The sequence below is a fragment of the Jatropha curcas genome, chromosome 1, assembly GCF_041381405.1.
Source record: "Jatropha curcas cultivar XTBG-Jc1 chromosome 1, XTBG_Jcur_1.0, whole genome shotgun sequence".
In the NCBI taxonomy this organism is placed as follows: domain Eukaryota; kingdom Viridiplantae; phylum Streptophyta; class Magnoliopsida; order Malpighiales; family Euphorbiaceae; genus Jatropha; species Jatropha curcas.
Window position 1 is genome coordinate 28,763,952 of NC_143151.1, and position 12,523 is coordinate 28,776,474.

Genomic DNA, 12,523 nt, shown 5'->3' on the forward strand with positions numbered 1-12,523 from the left:
TACTGAATGCTTCAGCTTATGTATAACTATATAGAATAAACATCTTTAACTTACAACATCATTTTATTAAAGGCTTTAATTTGTAAAATTAAATTAATAAATATTTATTATATAGTTGAAAAATGTGAATACCATTATTATAAAAGTTGTCACCCATCAAATGAATATTTTACATATAAAAATAATAATAATAAAGACCACAAACTACTATTGCTAGTGTGAGAATAGGCGTAATGTTATCAAAATTTGTAACTTTAAGAACACAATAATTTTCCTATAAAATTTAAAATGTCATAAGGTTTCAGATAAATTTATGTACTTTCACTCATTTCTAATATAACATTCACTTTATTCCGAAGATGTGTTTTTTTTTTTTTTTAATCTTGAACATATAATAAAAATGGAATTAAAATAAACTAGTCCAAATTTTACTATGTAAAATACCAATTAGAAACCCCATTTCTAAGCAATTGAATTGGAGAATTACCGAAGGAATTTATATATATATATATATATATATATATATATATATATTTATAGTTATAGTTATATCATGTATGATTCATGGCCATGAAAATTTTATGAGCAAAATGAATGGGCATGCGACATCATAACGCATGGCAGTGCATGGTGGTCCTTTATTAAATGGCACGTATGATTGAGAGAGTAAAGATGAGACTTTATTGAAAGGGAGATGAAATATAAGATGTTCCTTTTATCAATTCAGATGGTCCAAAAAGTTTTGTCCCACACTCAACTTTTGCAAGTAATCCGAGAGCAACGAGGACAACAGGTCTTAGTCTTTCACATACAAGAACAGGCAAAGGAAAAATAAGGGTGGGGTAAGTAACTACCAGTAGTGAAGGACCACATCCATGGTTGTTCATGTCACTTCCCCACCTTTTTCAAAAGTATAACAAGGGAGAGCTTAAGCATAAACATACCTAACAATACCGCATCTACATCACTATTCGACTCAAATCAGCTGGTCCAGTCCAGGCAAGATTATCGGAATATGCAGGCTCATTCGAACAATGGGCTGAGTTGCGTGATTGAGCACGGACTGTCGGACCTCCAGGCTCGATCAACTATCAAGCCTTGGCCTAACTGTAAGAGAAATGTAAGTCCAGCATTAGAACATGAAATCATGTGATAAAGCATACAGTCAGACAGAGAGAACACATTCTCGACCAGAATTAACTAGAATCTAGATGAAAAAGATGCATGGCTATATTTCGATACTCATGACCACAATGTTATATTCTAAAGTGTACCATTCAGTTAAAGAGAAAATTGCAAACATATGGCATCTAATATGTTATTTTCACAAGAATTGTGTTAATAGTTGCTTTATGTCGTGTTCACAAACTTTTTGGCCTTCCAATATATTCATCCACTAAGAGACCAATAAAGGTAACAAAATCTAGAAAGAACATAACCAGAGCTTCAAGCAAAAGCTAAATCAGGACATTGAAACACAAGAAATGTGTGGCTTACAAAACTAATGTTGCGACCATTTGTATTTTCTAAAGACAACTTGCAAATTGAAAAGAATACAGAATTATAGTCCTGTCAATAGAAAATCCAAAAACAACCAGAAAATAAATGTTGTTGAGTTAATACACTTTCTTCTTTCCGGGAAAATGCAATTGCATCATGCAACACCTGGCAATGTAAGAAAAGGCACTGGCTAACAACAGTTTGAGAGACACTGAAATAACCAATTGGACCGGAGCCAAAGAATAGATTTCAAACCACAAACTAAGGATTGATAGTTGAGAAAATTAGTATAAACTTTGGCTCCAGAGTCAAGACAGGAATAACAAAGACACAACATTGTTGAACAGATAAGAAGAACCCAATTTCCATCATAGAATATGAACTGAAGTTTTGCATGGTGACGAGATAATTAAGTTCTCGCTGAAAGTGAAGCTTCAGAAGATTCAGCCATGCAATAAAAACTGACCACAGAAAGTTCCTTCAAATATGACACCATTGTGTAAAAAACAAATTCTAAATGGTCTCCATTTAACAGAATTTGTTCAGCAGGGTAGCAACATAAGTGATTTGGTATGTGACTAAGCAGACAACTAAGAAAGAAGCACAAAGCCAATCCAACACCACTATACTTCGGCAGCTAACCCCCTAGCACAGCTAATTAAGATGGAATAAATTGTCTTCGGACACTAATTCAGTCTGCTAAAGAACTAAATGATAGTTACTACAGGATAACAATATCATCAAGACAGAGCCATGCAGTGTGCATGGATCATCAAAGGCTAACTCCAGCAACCCTGTGTTGAAAAATCTAGATAAATACTGAGATTGTAACCACTGCTAACACAAACATGCACAGCAGAACTTATCCAAGGGCTAATTTCAGCACAATCAGACACAAATCCCTGCTTGCCCTTTACTTTTGAAATCAAGGACAATGCTTAACTAGCAACAAATAAATTTGCATGGTCTCGCACATCATTCATTCAAAAGCTGATTCCACTGAAACATTTAGAAAAAATAATACTAGTACTTTTTTTTTTCTTATTGACACAAGCGTCCACATATAGTGGTGCATTATTCATTCAATTTCAAGAGCAGAAACCAGTGCAACCCTCAAAAATATTCAGATACCAAGAACAAAAGCACATGCACATGTACATACACACTCTCATACATGCGCGCACACACAATCTAGATTGAGTAAGCTTGTCAACATACCAAAAGCGTTATTTAACTAATGATGCATTAGATTGATCACTGCTCAATCCAAGCCGCTATAAGTTAGGAGTACATGGTGAACCAAGCTGACAGTCACAAACATGATTGAGAAATTGAGCATTAGAGATGTGGAAGAAACATAGTAAAACCACTAGCTAGCAGATCCTTAGTATGGTTTTCGAGATTTCTCTTCTAATGTAGATGCGAAATTAACAAAAACTCAAATTTCCAAAAACTAGAAAGTAGTAGTTTCTTTTCTCTCTCTTCTTAAGGTGATTGAAACAGGACTTGCTCGGTCTGACAGCCAGACAACAGAGAAAAAGAAAGACAAAAAAAAACTGATGCTTTTTAATGAAGGAAAACCAAAAGTCCAAATAAAATGCAGCCGAATAGAGTGGGAAGTAGGATGGGATTCTCAACATTAATATTCACCAAGTTAACTTCCATATTTGGTTCATTAACAACCATATAGTTCAGTAATTATACTACGAACACCTGATAAAGATGCAAACATCCATACAATAAGCTGTATCTGACTGTAAAAGGCATGGACAGGGAGGCTCCAAAACAAAAATATATTTTCAAACACTTATGGGATAGAAGTCTTCCAAGCCCCAGATCAATTACAAAGCACATGCATGATTCAACTAAAGATCAACAAATGCCCTGTCCAACCATGGAATTAGCTAATGCCAAGAGAACTACTGCCCCAGAAGCCCAATATACTGGTTAATTCATTTCTCATTATTTTGACGATGAAAAAAAAAAAAAGTATTATTTTCGAAGGAAGCTGATAACAAACAGAGATATCTTTGCAAAGATACTTACCATACAACAATATAGATTGTAAATAAACTTTATAAGTTTGAAAAGTCGACTGCTATATCCTAGCAAACTCCAGGGAACCTTCTGATAGTTCTAATAACAGTTAAAAAACTTACTAGGTCTGTACTAAATTGTCATCGCTACTATTCCCACATCATTTGCCAACACAATATATGTGTGCGAAAGTTGCAATCTTAACACACAAAAGTCCCAAAATTTTCACATCTCAGCACAAATTGGACACTCAAAATTTAGCTTAGTGGTGCCGCGCACGCACAATTGTTTCGTTATCCATCTACAAGTATAAACAACACCTTAATTTGCCACTTTTTTCACTTGATTAACTGCACGAGCAACACGCATGTCACCCACGAGGATAATCTAACATTAGTATGGTTGCAAATTTAACCTTTTCCAGATATTTTCCAATAGTAAAATCATATTCTGGATATCCCCAAGCATGTTAGGTTAGGCAAAAGAGAAGCATACGAAAGTCAATTGCATATGAAGCTAGATACCTTCGACATGGTAATGTGGTTGGATTTGGCAATAAGTAGGGCGAAAAACGCATAAATGGATCAATCAATCTTTCCGCATTAAGAATTGAGACTTTCTATTTTTCTATCTTTTCCTTTATGTCAACTTTGACTATGCTGAGGATCAGTGATTGTTTGCAGCACCCATAATCCACTAAAGGGAAGCTAATAAAGGCTACTTCATCCTTTTCTAAATGTCGGTTATCCAACAGCTGAGGAACAAAGCTTATTTCAATATCTTCTACCATTCAAGCCTTTTTTTTTTTTTTCCTTTTCAACATTGTTGGCAAAAGAAAACCTCAAAGCCAACTTATCAAGTTCGAGTAATATTTATATGTCTTCAACAGATAATTTCTACTGGTCTAGTCTTTTTTCACAAACTGTTTATAAAGGCAATATAATACAATTCAAAATGAGAAACAAGATACCAAATCTAAAATTCTACAGCAGAATATTACTCTAACTGCAAATAAGAGATTAAGATGATAAATAACAATATCTAATCAAAAGTTACAACATTTATCCAATAACATTCCCTTGCCGCATTGAATATTAGCACATGAAAAGCCAAAAGTCTCACCAAAATTACTGGCACTAATACTAAAATCCCAAATTTCAGTGATCAATTAACCTCAATTTTACACTAACCTGCCTCAAATCAGGCATCACTATCATCATCATCATTACCAAGGTCATTAGCAATATAAACTCCAGGCTGCGCTGCCCGTCTCCGCGTCCTCGAGGGTAGAATGTTGTCCAAATCAACCTCAGCCAGAGGATCATCCTCTAATTCACTACCATCACCGTCCAATTCACTCCCATCATCACTTGAATCATCATCACTACCATCTTCCCCCTTTTCTATCATTATCCCCTTCCCCTTCCTATCCACCTGGCCCACTTCTCCATTCTCTTCCTCCATGTCTTCGTCATCGTCACCGTCATCATCATAATCAGCATCGTCTTCGTCTTCTTCTTCTACCACAACGTCGTTATCTTCTGCCTTGGCTTCACTGGTGTTTTTCTCTTCCGAATTGGAACCAGAATTGTTAGCAGAATATAGTAGAGGCCCGTTTGCTGCGCTTTTTTCTTCATGGACTGGTGAATTGCCGTTCTCAGTGAGAGATTGTAGCTTTTGAGATTTTTTCGGGCGATCTTCTTCTACTACTTCTTTGGCTTGAGGAATTGAAAGCGAATCGAGTTTACGCTTTGAGGTCAATGTGGCTTCATCTCCATTTTCGGTTTCTGGAATTGATCCTTCTTGTTTGTGCAAGATAGGGTCAGCCATGCGTTAAGGTTTAAGGTGAAAGGCGGATTTTAGGGTTTTGCAGGAGTGAATTCTTAAGACCGATGGCAAGAGGAGGGTTTTTTTAATAGTTTATTGGCACGTTAGAATTTAGTGAAAAGCTGTCGACGCCACGTCGTTTCTTTTAGAAGATATGTCGAGTGGAAGTCTAGGGCTTTTCTAAAGGGTTGCACTTTACACCAACTTCATTTTACAATCCTGTGATAAATAATTCAAAATAAAACTTTTAATCAATTAATTCAAAACAACAGTGCATCTGTTCTGTAATATTTATCCCATTTAAAATGTGTTAATTATGAATTTAGTATTTTAATTTTTAAAAATTTTCTATTTTGATGTTTCCGCAGAAAATTTTTACAATTATGTATTTAAACTTTTAAAAAAATTTTTAATAAGATGTATTCGGCTCACTTAGCTCACTTAGCAAGCCGGAAATACATATAGTGCGAAGATATTGTGCCAAGATGAATTTGTTTTGCTGATGTGGATATGAATGCTGTTGTCAACCATAATTAGTTTTTGGAAGTGGACAACTCAGAAGTCCTCTCTTTGAACTGGAGCTCTCTCACCGTGCCATCTCTTCATCGATGGACGACGTCATCTCTTCATCAATGAACACCTGATCAACCATCTTTAACTCTCTAGTCTCCTCCTTCTCAAAACCCTTCAAAACCTTGAACCTATAAATTTTAGTTTCCAGCTTTAAACGCTTTTGCTCTAATCGTCTCCTTAAAACCCACAACCACTGAAATGATACCGCTGCGCCGATATCACTGTAAACTTCATGATTAAACCCCAGAAATCGACACCTGAACAAACACGAAAAGCAGAGGAATTACTAGAATCAAAAGGGGCAGGTATATGAAATTTGAAAAAAAATTGGGTCCAGGCGTTACTGATGTTGGAACACCATTGCTATCTGTTCTTAAAATCATTCTCCTGTCCAAAAACTATCGCCTTCTCTCTTTCTTGCTCAGTGAAGTTCTCTATCTCTCTCTTCGATTTTCAATCTCCGCTTTTTTTCTGTTCGGTTGCTGAGAAGGTTTTTGAAAAAATAAAGTCAATAGCTTGCAGTTCATTTCGTACTTCATTAGGGGGGCTATTGATAGCTATTGTTTAGATTCCAAGTTTCCTTTCAACTTTTTTCTGCTATTTCTCTTCCAGCTACTGAACAAAGAGCTTTTTTGGGTTTCATATGCTCTAATGAACTTTTGGGTTTTGATTTTTTTTTTTTCCTTGTTTTTATACTTTTTTCTTTTCGGTTTTCAATTTATGTTTTAATTTTTAATTGGGTTTGGATTGTTTGGTTCTTAATTTTACTTCTGCAGTTGTTCTTGAATTGATTTTTGCTTGAGTTTTTAAACGTAAATGTTGATAGTGATTTGAAATTGAATGGTAATTGTAATTTATTATTTTTGTGAATGGAGATTGAGGAAATCTTAAGAGTTTGTTGCAGCGTTGTTCCAGAATGAATGAGAACTAAAAGTGGTTGTGGTATAAAATCCACGTCAGCATTCATACCCACATCAGCAAAAAAATGCCATCTTGATACAATATCCCTATCCTATTTGTACTTTGGGCTTGCCACATAAGCCAAAGACACATGATTAAAAATTTTTTGGGAATTTTTACACCTGAATGCAAACGTTTTCCGTTGAGACATCAAAATAGAAAATTTTTGAAAGTTGAGACACTAAATTTATAAATAACCCCATTTGGAATATCACGTTCCTTAAAAAATATTAAATTTATCTAATTTATAATAAATTATTCAATAAATTAACTATGTTACCCTTATTTTAATACTAATTCTTTAAGAAAATCATTAAATGGAAGTAATTTATTGATCATATAGAAAGGGTAAACATGAAAAAAAATATTTATTATTCTTTGAAATTACAAATGTGACAAAGTATTTTGGAACAAATTATTTTCTCAAATGTGACAAGTATTATGGAACGGAGTTAGTAATCCATAGTATTATTGGAAATGTCTTAAATCAATTATAAACTCTTCTATTTTAATTAGAACTGAAAAAAGTAAATGGTTATTTTATCAATAACACTTTTCAAATAATTCGTACTAATTTTTAAAGTTAAATTGATAAATTAACAAAAATTAATCCATTCCAAGAACTTTTCTTACTCTTTATGTCAAAGTTAAATTAGATTATTATTATTACACACCAAGGCATAGCCTAGTGATTAGTGTATATACGACCTAACAATATATTAGGTTTGAATATCCTACCTTACTCAAAAGAAAAAAAAAAAAAAAAAAAAAAAAAACCTCCCCTACTCAAGAAAAAAAAAAAAAAAAGAGAGAGAGAGATTATTATCATTACCATTAGTTTTCTTGAACGTGTGTTGCACGTTATTTATACTTATTGATTTTTACTCGTTTCAAGTAAATGCAATTTAATTTATATATTTTTATTAATTTTTATTATAAATTATAATATTATAAAAATTTTATATTATTAAAAATTTAAGAGCATTCACAAAATTAAAAAATTATGTTATAAAATAAAAAAATAATTAAATAACTTGTTAAGAAAGAACATAATATAATATTATAATTTGACAACCAAATTTTTATGAAAATAAAATTATTTATCAAACAATGTAAATTTTTTATAATATTTTAAATTTAGTTAACTTTATTTTTCATATATAATATATGAGTATAAACTATCTGTATTACTAAAATATAAGAAAGCAATATTAGTTTCAATATTTTATCAATCAACACAATAAATTTCTATTGCCGCGTTAGTTTGGAAAAAAAAAACTTAAAAAAAAAATGTAATTGTATAAAAATGAAAATTTCCATTCATAATTGCACATTGGAGTTAATTTCACTCATAGTACTTGGAATATGGATCCTATTACATTGGCATTCCTAAATTTTAGTTTGTTATGTAAATATATATTAACTTTAATTGATGTTTCAAAAAAATACATCTATCAATTTCGCTATCGGAGATTTAACGGAATAATGACATCGAGGAGCGAAAATGGTTGTAGCATTATAATGTATGCCACATCACCACATCAGTTTTTTGACTAAAAGTTTTTTTTTTACTCTACTGACCGTGTAAGTATCTCTTTCTTGCCTTATCTCTTTTGGCGGTCTGTCTTTCAACAAGTCATCTAAACAATTAGCGCTACCTACCCAAAAAAATCAATCCATCTCTTTTTCTTGTTTGTTCTCTCCACACTCTCCAATTGTTTTCCTCATGTTCCCAAACTTAAATAAAAAACTTCATTGAAGGAAATGACAACAATTAAAGGTTTGAAAGAACAAAACTCGATCTAGGTTCTACAACCGGGACAATAATTAAAGGTATGTGAGGACAACAATTGAATTTGGATTATCAAGACTCCTTCCCTATCCACATATGCATATTCTACACCGACTCATGTTCCTTTGAGCGACTTGATATGAATGATTCTTACATTAGGTAAAAAATATTTTGAGACAGAAATTCTTTTAAAAGTGAAAATAGAACAAAGAGAATAAACTTTTCAGTTCAGGGAACTTACCTTTAGAGCACCGACCGAAGAGAAAATAGCGGAAGAGAGAGGCCAAGAGAGAGAAAAAACTTTAAGCCAAAAAATTGATTGGAGTGAGGTAATGTGACATACTTTTCACCGCCATATCCATTCACTCTCTTTCGTGTCAGCATTCCGTCAAATCTCCAACGGTGAAACTGAAGGATGTATTTTTTTAAAACGTCAATTAAAGTTGGTATATATTTGCGTAACAAATTAAAATTATGAACATCAATATAATAGGGTCTATAGTCCAAGAAGCACAAGTGAAATTAAGCCTAGCATATTGAGAAATTGATTTTCTTATCATGCTCTATTAATATTTAGATGAATTAAGGAAATAACAACACAAATCAATTAAAACATAATTAATTTCTAAAATAATTATTTAAAAGTTTAAAACAATAAATAAATAAATAAATATTGAAAATAAAAAAACATTAAATAAATGAATAAATAGAATAAAGTGAAAGTATGATATCATGTGAGAAAATCTTTTCAAAATGAGGATTAACATTGATTTATTAAATTTTGAATTTATATTATAGATACAATATATTATTTTGGTATTTTTTATTTTTGCTAAAGTTTATGAGCATATAATTAATTATATGGTTGTTATATTTGAGAAGAAAAAAAATCCTATCAACATGTTAAATGTTTTGCTAATATAAGGTGCTATTTCATAATTTTATATTTTATTGAATATTTTCATTAAATTTTATTTTCTATTTTATATTAAAACAATAAAATGTATGACATATTTCTTGATAAATAATAATAAATTATATTTATTTTTTGTCTAATAATTTATTTATAAAAAATTATTCTAACCATTCAAATTAAAAATTTACTAAAAACAACAATTCTAGCTATATTTATTATGTACCTTACATGTTATAGTATAGTTGATATAAATTAAATTATATTTATTTTTCAATCAATAAAATTAAAATTCTTAAAGATATTATATTATTACCATATTTAATATATCTCTTATTTAGTATACAATATAATTTATTCATTTATTCAATAAAATTTAGATTTTAATTGAAAATTAATATAACTAATCGAAATTAAATTACCTTTATTTTTCAATCAATAAATTAAATTCCTTAAAGGTATTATATTCCTACATACTTAATATATACCTAATATACTAGATAATATAATTTTTTACTTTGTTCAATAAAATTTAGATTTAAATAGAAAACTAAAATGACCATTCAAATTCAATCACCTTTATTTTTAACCAATAAAATTAAAATTTTTAATGATTTTTTTGTTAATTTATAAATTTAGTAAGTATATTGTTTTACAATCTCAATGTTTTCTCACCTATTTTCATTATTATAGATAGTTTTCTCAAACTTACACAGCACCTTATTTGTACTCGTTGATTTGTACACTTTGCAAGTAAATGTAATTTAATTCATATATATAATTTTTATTATTTTTTATAAAGTATAATATTACAAATATAAAAGAGCATTTGCAAAATAGGAAAATAAATATTTTATGAAATAATAAAATAAGAAATTTAATAATTAATATCTTCTTAGGAAATAACATATTTATAATAGTAAAACTTTATTATAATTTGACAATCAAATTTTCATGAAAATAAAATTACATATCAACCAATTTAAATTTTTTTATAACAATTAAATTTATTTAACTTAGTTTTTTTTATATAATATAATGCCATAAACTGCATAAATTGCTAAAATATTAGAAACCAATACTAGCTATTATAATAATTAATATATTAACCATTTTTTTAGAGCATTATTTATAATTCTAGTATTTTTCTTTTTTTTTAAGATTTTGCTAAAGTTTAAAAATCTATAATTAACTTTATGGTCCCTTATAAAAAGCCACAAATTTGGTAATTTTATATTTTTAGTCAATTCTTTTGATTCTGACAATTGTAGAAGTAAATTTTTTTTCATCGCAATTATAATCCTCGTTATGTATCTGTTAAAAGTTGTTGACGTTGCAATTACTAGGGTTCATATTTTGACACCATTAATGCTAGTTCACCATATCACATCAATAAAAAAAGAGTGAACTTTGGTTTTTAATTTTAGCTCTTTTGATTTTGACAATTGATGTCATATAAATTTATTCCTTTCTTTTAATTTTTTAGATTTTTAGAAACAATTTATTTTTCAATTTTAAAATTTTAAAATTTAAATTAAATGAAAATATATAATATATTTGTGTGTTATAATGTTATTTTAGTATTTTGAAATTAAATTCTTATTTTTGTATAATCTGCTAATTATTAAGTGAATAATTAAATAACTAACTTTAAATAATAAATTTTACCTGAAATAGATTTTAATTTGGAAAATCATCAAAGAAAATTTAAATTTTACATGATTAAACTATAATTAATTGGCTAAAATGGTGAAAATATATATATATAAAAAAAACTGAATCAAACTAAATTATTCTCGATTTTCAATTTCCAATCTTCTATAATTTTGGTTTTGGATCGGTTATTGCACCTGAGCAAAATTGAACCGTTGATCGAATCAAATCGGTTGGTTTGATTTGATACTAAATTTATTTCTAGTTGATTCAATATGTTGTATACCTTCTAATTTAAAATTGCGGATATTTTACCCATAAATGGGATATTTCCAATAAATTTAAAGTGAGTGCGATAATAAAATTCTAAATAGTTATTTAAATGGATTTGAAGCCAATATAAATAGTAAAATTACAAACATATACAAATAGGGCTATAAGCAATTCAAAATTGGTAGGCATTCATCCGCTCCTATCTCTAGTCATGTGATATATTGTTGAAAGATGAAACATTGCAAGAGGAATGCACTAGTACTAGTACAACTATAACCTAAAGCTAATTAAGGTATTGAGTATGATGAGGTCCCATGTTCAATTTCTAGTAGTATATCACTTGAGGCGGTGGCCTAGTAGTAAAAATGTTGATCATTTAACTGTTTGATCCATATTTGATTATCTATGCTATGATCCTGGTAGCTTGACAGTAAAGACGTTGATCATTTACCTGTTTAATCCATGTTCAATTCTCCATGCTACGATCCCGTAGGAAGGGCAATGTCTCCCATATGCCATTAGTGCCCTTATGGGTAACTTTAATATGGTAGTTACTTGTTCAAAATACTTCATGAATATATCTTATTTTTCCTTTTAATAATTATATTTTATTTTTAAGTTTACGATCTTAATTTATTGGCTGGAATTATATTTATCAGATGGACTCTAACGAATCTCGATAAAAATCTCTGTCCAACCTTGTTTTTTCTTTCAAAATTATTCAACAAACAAATTAACATATTTCTCTAAAAAAGAAAATCCTATTTATTACGACAATATATCTGTTCAATTTCTTTCTCTTTGAGCAAACAAACAAACAAATAAAATAAATAAATAAGTAAATGTCTATTTTATTTTCTTTTAGAGAATCATCATCTGACCCGAAACTGCCAGGTTGTACCCGGCTCATTGAGCGAGAGTCCAAGAAAAAAGCCAGCCTCACGACTCACAACAACTCATTATAACAAAGCTCGTTGCCTTTTAAGTTTTAACTC

The 12,523-nt window shown here is 30.0% G+C and overlaps 1 protein-coding gene across 1 annotated transcript; it reads right to left on the bottom strand.

Moving 5' to 3' along the window:
- Positions 1–658: 658 nt before the first annotated feature.
- On the bottom strand, positions 659–5,502 carry LOC149499304 (nucleolin). The gene is made up of 2 exons (XM_089716704.1): positions 4,728–5,502; positions 659–1,107 (listed from the first exon to the last, which is right to left on the bottom strand). Exon 1 carries the CDS (start codon positions 5,365–5,367, stop codon positions 4,738–4,740), a length of 630 nt encoding a protein of 209 aa, XP_089572830.1. The 5' UTR covers positions 5,368–5,502; the 3' UTR covers positions 659–1,107; positions 4,728–4,737.
- Positions 5,503–12,523: the final 7,021 nt, after the last annotated feature.